The sequence below is a fragment of the Crassostrea angulata genome, chromosome 7 (genome assembly GCF_025612915.1).
Source record: "Crassostrea angulata isolate pt1a10 chromosome 7, ASM2561291v2, whole genome shotgun sequence".
In the NCBI taxonomy this organism is placed as follows: domain Eukaryota; kingdom Metazoa; phylum Mollusca; class Bivalvia; order Ostreida; family Ostreidae; genus Magallana; species Magallana angulata.
Window position 1 is genome coordinate 26,161,733 of NC_069117.1, and position 8,352 is coordinate 26,170,084.

At 32.2% G+C, this 8,352-nt stretch overlaps 1 protein-coding gene across 1 annotated transcript in view; it reads left to right on the forward strand.

Moving 5' to 3' along the window:
* The window catches only part of LOC128191701 (uncharacterized), a 78,787-nt gene that overhangs the window by 61,634 nt on the left and 8,801 nt on the right, over positions 1-8,352 (forward strand). Inside the window, exons 28-29 of the mRNA XM_052863908.1 lie at positions 1,033-1,167; positions 1,272-1,382. Coding sequence (XP_052719868.1) covers positions 1,033-1,167; positions 1,272-1,382 — 246 coding nt within the window. The remainder of the gene's footprint in view (positions 1-1,032; positions 1,168-1,271; positions 1,383-8,352) is intronic.

Sequence of the window (8,352 nt, forward strand, 5' to 3'; positions counted from 1 at the left end):
AAATAAAGGTCCAGTTGTCCTTTAATGGGAGATAATCAAGAAGATGGAAGATTGTGTTCGGATATTTTTTATAAAGCCAAATAGCTTGTAAGATTCAATTTTAACTGTAGCGTTCTGATATATCATTTATTATGGTTAAATTAAATTTGTTCAAATCAAGAGCCCAGGGTCAGAAGGGAACCGTGACAGGGATTTAAATTTCATGACAAAAAAATTAGAAAACAACACTTCAATGGTTCTGTAGAAAGACGGTACCAATGATTATAATTTGTGAAAATAGATAAGTAGAAAGCTAAATTACAAAATATTAATTATCGCTTTCACCCGCGTTTATTAGGCGGAGAGGAGTGTGATAAGATCATAGCAAAAAGCGTGTAGCTTTTATGTGTATTATTGTTACAAGTTGAAGCAAATATAAGGGTGTGTCAAATTAGTGTCATTAGTTCGTTGGTTATGAATGCATGCGTCATTCAATTAGTGACAGTGAACTAGTCTAACAGTTTACCATTTCTCTATACTTAAGGACTCATTTACATTATTATGTTGCAACTTGTATTTTCTCATGTTGAATGGTTTTTCTCTTAAATGCACGAAGAAATATTTCAGCTGGATAAAACTTTATAAATTATTTGGCCTGTCTTTATTTTGATGTCTTGTAACCAACTAAAACTGATAGTTTGACACTGAACACCGTGATTCTATTGTTTTTTTTTTATTTTCTGGAAAGCATATCCATGATTCTAAACTGCTGTTAGCTGGTAAGAGTTTTGCTAATGTTCCTCAGGTGAGCAGTATGGCCCCTGGGCCTCTTGTCCTTAATGGATCATGCTAGGAAGAGAGTGTTTATATTTAGGTAATATACAGAGGGATTATGTAAATGAATACACAGTGTAATATTGTTTTGTCAAACGTATTTAAGAAGTAAAGTCCAAAGTGATATATCGATGCAAATGTTCATGTTTTATCAACATATGTATTATAAATTATAAATGCAAGTATACTTTTTAAACTTTAATCTTAATTATTTTACAGGTTAAATGATATGTCACAAAAGTATCATCACCTTAAAGTGGTCAGTGAAAACGCAGAACATAAGATCAAAACGTTATCTAAGAGAGTGCAAGACAAGGAAAACGAGATCGAGAAACTAGTTGAAAAGCTAGAAAAGTATGACCTTGTTTTAAAAACGCAACGATTGTGTACATTAAAGTATTCAGAATTGGGCTTATTACATGTAAATGTATGCTAAGTATCTTATTTTTAATTTTAAGGGCCAATGAAGAACTTGATAGATTAGAACATATTGATTCAGAAGGAAATATACAAAAGCTCAGAGAAGAAAACGTCTCGTTAAAATCAGCTTTATCCAAACAAGCTCTTGAGTAAGTAGTATGCTCCCCTTTTTAGGATTGTTTTTAAATATTTTACAACTCATTTCTTTTCCAGAACCTTTTGGCAAATTTAAACCAAACATCCTTGGCTAGTGTGGATTGAAGTTTGTTTAATGAAAGGGCAAAATGTGAAGGGAGGTGGGACTATCTAGAATTATCAAACAAAAGTTTGTCGTTTTTTTTGGAGTTGATAATAATCAACTCTCCTATGTAGTCACTCTGGCAAACCGAAAGTGAAACAGTGTTTGGACCTAAGCACAAATCATCACCGCTGACAAGTCTTAGTTCTTGAATGTAATAGAAAAATTCGATGTAATGTATACTAAAGCATTGTTTTTCAAGGAAACTTATCTATAAACACTTTGAAAATAGTAAGATTTTATATAATACGAACAATTTACATTTATATAGTCTCATGTATTCCTACGCCAGAGTTTAATATAGTCTCGTTCAACCAAAAGCTCGGCTGTCTCCGTAAATCTCCGACAAACAGTGAGGCTCTCTTTCTTTTCGGAGATTAAAGGAGACAGCTGAGCGTCTGGTTGAACGAGACTGGAGTTCAATATTAACAGTGTTTGGAACAATACAGTTTTTAGAATTGTTTCGATTACTAATACATAGTTTGAAATCTATCTTTAAATATTACACAACATGATTCATATGGGCACTGGATGAAATATCTGGTTTCAGCGCTGCGGAAACCCTTTGGAAACTCTGCGGAAACTTAAGGTTACTTTAAGTTTCCGACAGGTTTCAGCACGGAAACTTCAAGTTTCATTAAGTTTCCGCAGTGCTGAAACTTAGGCTGTCCATGAATCCAAATGGTTTCCGCAACGGAAACTTACTGAAACTTGAAGTTTCTGCATAGTTTCAATCTCCATATACGTTTGGGATATATATTGTTTACAAATGGTTTCCGCGACGGAAACTTACTGAAACTTGAAGTTTCTGCATAGTTTCAACCTCCATATACAATTGGGATACATATTGTTTACAAAGGGTTTCCGCAACTGAAACTTACTGAAACTTTTTATATTTTTGCTTTCACAAAAGCTAAGCAAGGTTTCTACTTTATGTAAAAACAAAACAATTTCAAACAGTTCTAAATTTATTTTGTTCAAAAATCTGAAATTGTTTCCAATAATAAATAAAATACAGCCAAGATACAATAATGGAGAAACATCCATATGGCAATTCCCTTATTAGGGACTTTTATTTAAAAAATGATAAAATTGCAAAAGAAAAAAAACTCCCATAGAAATCTTTACATTTGTATTCTCGATTAAATGCCTATCAAATCTCCCTTTAAAAATGCAACAAAGATCTTACTTTATTAAAAATATGAATGCAATTTACAAAATAACTGCACGTACATGAATAAACAAAGAAAACTTCACTGTTACATGAACATGATACACTTGTCTCAATTTGTTTTGAACTACAATGAATATGTACACCATAAAATATTTTTGAAAGTCTTAAGTATCCATCTTAAAAAAAAAAAATACACTACAAGATAGTAGTTGACTATAGAGGTATGACCAAGATTTGATTTGAATATGTATGTCAATAAATTCCAAAATGAGGTCAAAGTGACCCACTTACAAGTTGGGATAAACCTTTTCTTTGTTAGTAATATAATCTAATGTTTTACAATAGAACAGGATTTGATATCATTTTTTTTATAATCCATTAAGTCCAAAGTGAACTTTTCATTTCCACCCATGATGTACCAACTGATCAGATTTTAATATCATAAGCCTGTCAGTATTTAATAGATGACCCGGAGGGAGATATGAAAAGCTTGTTGGCCAATAAAAAGCTAACAATGGAGCAGTCTGTCAAATCATGTGCAAAAATATGATGTACACATTTAATTAATTATGCTGATTGCAACACACTTCATTCCTGATGAATATTCTTCTTTACACACGGTTTACCTTCCTACATTTCACTACTTTACCTAAATTAATATTTTTAAATCCAAGACATGAAGTAAAATATACATTGTTTATATATGACAAGTATTACTACATGTACATGTACTTGCTTTTTGTAGCATGAATGTATAAAAAACAAAATATCACACAGATCATTCACCTTACAATTCTCATCAATACCAGCATTTTACTTATGATATAAAAGCTAATTCCAATATTAGTTACATAACACAGATTAAAATAAAACCCACAATGACATGGAAACAACTTTCCATCCAAGTAATTTTGTTATTTAAAAATTGTAATACATGGGGTATATGTTGTCTTTATATATTTTCATATACGACATAATTGAATATTGTTTGGTGTATTTTATCATTTCTATGACCCATGCATTCATCTCCTAATGCAGTGTTTTTACATTTAAGATTGGTTTCTTAATTTTTCGTATATTGCTGCAAATAAAAACTAAGTTATCATTAAATGTTTAAACATAGAAAATGGAAAAAAAGTAGTTAACACTTATCAACTTGGAGGTGTGAGGATATATGTTACATGGAGTCTAATATTTTATGCAATATTTGCAAATATAACAAATTATTTAAGAAAATGAAAGTTAATATATGCAAGATCTAATCAATCAAGTGCTTGAAATGAGAATACTTTACAGTTAAAAAGTCTTGTTCTGCAGAGGTTAAGTCGGGTCGTAGAGATGTGTCCATTCGAATCAATAAGGAGTGTCCTTGGCTGTTGTTGATGTAACCCGAGTCGTGGTTTATGGAAATAGGCCTTTTTGGGGGACTTTCGAGCATTGTCCAGACCGGTGAAGCACTCATATGATCACATCATGGCTACAGCAGACTTAGTAGTTCTGGACATTGGTAGCATTAAAATTCTTCTTCTTGCGATGAACTTGTTCCTTTCACTGGGCTGTACTTTATGTCTGTTCTATTTATCTTAAACAAGAATAATAAAGTTTCATTTAGATTTTTATTAAAAAAAATTTTAAACAATAAACATTCAGCCTAACATGTAATAAAAGCATTCTGAATAAAATTCTGAATACAGAAGCTACTATGCAGTTGCCAGTTGCTGTTTAAACTATGTCATATAATGAATACAGTAGTATCTGGTCTAAAATGTTTCATTTTATGTTTGAAGCTATGTCATTTTCATTTTGATTCAATTATTGTTTGTTGAACAATGGAAAAACTTGTCAACAATAAGTGTGTTTCACCCCCCCCCCCCCCCAATCAACCTCCTTTTCAAGAACTTAGACCTGGATTTCCCAAAAATTACTACAATAAATTATAAACATCTAACACATGTATAAGTTAATGGTGAAAATAATCAATTTCAAAGTAATACCTTGCGTTCACATCGTCCAGCTGGTCAAAACATTCACCCGAATCACCGAACAGAGGATGCAACTAATCACCGGAAACATTGACTTTGTCAGCTGTTTGTATGCTGTCAATGCTGAAAAAGAAAAACGTGAAAGATTTCATTTTCCGGATTTAATTAATAATTTTTTTTCGTTACATTTAGAGTTTGTTAATTGTATAATGTGCGAAAGTTCCATTGTTCGTCTTGTTTACCAACCAAGCATTCATATATTAGGGACGTTTATATAATTATATATGTGTATACCCTGGATAATCTTGATTATCATGCATATAAAGTTGGTTTATGGTTAACTTGGTCAAAACGTATATTTAAAAGAGATACGGTAATAAAAAATTAAAACGCCGAACCAAGTTTGAAAAAATGACGCCATCTTGATTTGATGGCGCGAGATCTCGTTTACAAATGAGAGATAAATTAGAGCCTTGAAAATGTTATTGGGAGTATCTATATTATGAATTAAGTTACCTTGACATGAGTTCTTCGTTCCTGCATTATCTCCTTGTTGTAGAGGCTATAAGTGCTTCTCAATTCTCCATTTTACAACAGCACCTTCTTGTCCATTTTAACCGTCGCTTGGAATCATAAAGTGCGCCAATACTGACCAATCAGAACCCGCTAAATCTTGGAAAAGTGCATCTTGGGATAGTTTAAAATGAATAATGTTTAATCAAAATTATCATTTTTTACCGAATAGTATACTTTTTACATGTATATTTATTTCAAATAAGAACTGTCGGAGTCAGTATTTCCTGGTTTAATACGACAAAGTATTGGCGTGTGGTTGTTACAATTGTATTTGAAACACGTGATTAACCAAAAAAAAAAAAATGGCCGACCGTTTGTTTACAAATGTCTAATGAAATTAAACAAGTTTTAATGAGACATATGTATCAGATTTTGTCTTTAACTATATTTTATTTACATGTACTGATGATTTTGCCAAACTAAATATGATATAGCCGTATATAGTTTACTGACAAGTTAGTCTTGACTTGTCCAATTTTCACCGCGATTCTAAGCACGGTCATATTCTTATTCAAAATATAGAGGTGTGAAAATATTATGTTCATCACAGAGCAGGTTCTGCATGAACACACAGAAATCACAAATATGATTAGATGCCGATCAATTAACGGGGTCCGGTTAACATCGTTCACCCGTACGCTGAATTTACAACTACGATGAATTGATGGCAATTATTTTACAGTTACACATGTGCACTGATTGGTCATGTGATGAACAGTACGTTAAGAATACTTATGAAATTAAAATACAAACGCGTTAAAGAAGCCGGGAAGTAAGACGTACACGTCGGACTGATATATAAACAAAATATAATTTTAATTATTTGGTATACTTTCTATACTTAGTGCTTAGTGCAAAGTTAGACTTAACCAATATGCATATAGCCCCCCCCCCCCCACTTTTTATCGCCGGAAATGTAATTGTTCCTAAATTTACCTTGAAAGATTGAGAAGTTGGAGTAATAGGCATACTAGCCCCCCCCCCCCTCCCCCCCGTGTGAACACGGATTAGGAATTTCATGATTTTGGGGGAAAAAATTGGGTAGGGAAATTTATTTTCGGAAGTATATATTATAGGTATACCCCCCCCCCCCCCCCCCCACGGATTAGGATTTTCATGATTCTGGAAATTAGGGTTTTTTCTCAATATTTCTGAGGATTAGTCTAGCCCCCCCCCCCACTTTCAATTTGCTTCCGACGCCAGTGAATTATGATACAGTCATACATGTAGTAAAGTCTGAAATGCATGTAAATAATTAAACAATTATTATGTTAGACTCAAACTCCAAGTGGGTTTTACTTGTTATTATAAACTGTAGAATTAAAAAAAAAAATTCCTGTGTTCATGTGTTGGCGTGGTATTAAAAAAGAAATGAATTAGCTCTAAACTTCAGGTTGTACGAATATTTGGTACGATTTGTAAAAATTTACAACGACTTTACCTTAATTTGTTTGCTTAATTAGTTACTGTACCTCAAGGTTCATTAAAATGACAACTAATTGATTTAAGAAGGATTCTTACAAAATAGGTATATCAATATATTGAGTGTATTAAGTAAAATACTTCTTCATACAATGTTTGCGATATACAACTAGCTAGATTTTTGTTTACTAAATAATTATAATTTACTTATCAGTTTTACTAATCCAGGTACACACAGATTGCAAAAAAAATTCCCGCCGGGCTCCAGTTATAAACTCACGCTTCGTACTGTGTATATGTTATGTAACAGTCTTTTGTTCACTCCTGACAGAAAAAACCCTGCAATCCACACAGAATATACAGGAAAATCACAGAGGAGGTCACCTGGACAAAGAATGTATACACATGTATACACATGCCCGAGTACCTAAGATTAATGATTTCATCATATGCATTAAATAAGATCAGGCATCAGTTTTTCTTTTTAAATTCAATTAATTACTTAGTAAGGTTCTTAATCGCCTTATTTGCCACATTTGAAGATAGTTACATGTATACATATAGTTTCAGTCACGCTGAAACCTTACTATACATTTTAGTATGTACGGATTCATTATCATTAGGCTAGAATTAAACTTAAACCTGTTGAAAATAAATGATATCACTATTAAACTCAAATAAATTTTAGTAATAGTTTCAGCAATGCGTAAACCATTTGGAATCTTAACTTAAAGTTTCAGCATACTGAAACCTAGCGGAAATGTTCTGAAACTGATTGATATTTCCATAATAATTTACACAACTTTTCACATGATTCAAATTTAGTTTCCGCATTGCGGAAACCATCAGGAATCTTAACTTAAAGTTTCAGCATACTGAAACCTAGCGGAAATGTTCTGAAACTGATTGATATTTCCATAATAATTTACACAACTTTTCACACGATTCAAATTTAGTTTCCGCATTGCGGAAACTATCAGGAATCTTATACTAAAGTTTCTGCTGACTGAAACCTAACGGATACTTGCTGAATCGATATAATGGTTTCCGCATTGCGGAAACTATACATGAAACTTCAACTTCAAGTTTCAGCAAGGTTTCCATATAGTTTCAGTTTTGCTGAAACTTGATTTTTCATCCAGTGGGGGTTTCTCTAAATTCTTGTCTGAAAAGTCTATTTAAAATTCATATTATAAAAAAGTTCGTAATTTAAATACAGACTAGAAACTAAATGCCACGCAAGATAAGTTGATTTTAAAATAAATTATAATCGATAAAATCAACTCACGTCAGTTCTTTGATTGATATTTATTCGGACAGAAAAATTGACACTTATATTGAAACATCTTCATGTAATTCAACTTCAATATGGTTTAAAATCATTGTCCCGGGGGTAGGGGAGGACCCAGATTATACATGTATATCGAATTTTACATAGTTAGAGAAAGAACTTAAAATCTTTATTTCAAGGACACCAAGCTATAATTCATAATATTACTGCTACTATGTGCAAGCACCCTACCAATTATGTTAATTTTTATTTGTTAAAACGTGTTCCCTTGAACATTTTTTGGCCCTAGAGGGATCCTTGACATAAGAATAGATATGGTGGTTGTTTTAAATCGTCTTGAGAACATATGTGATAAAATCGCGATAAAAATGATGAA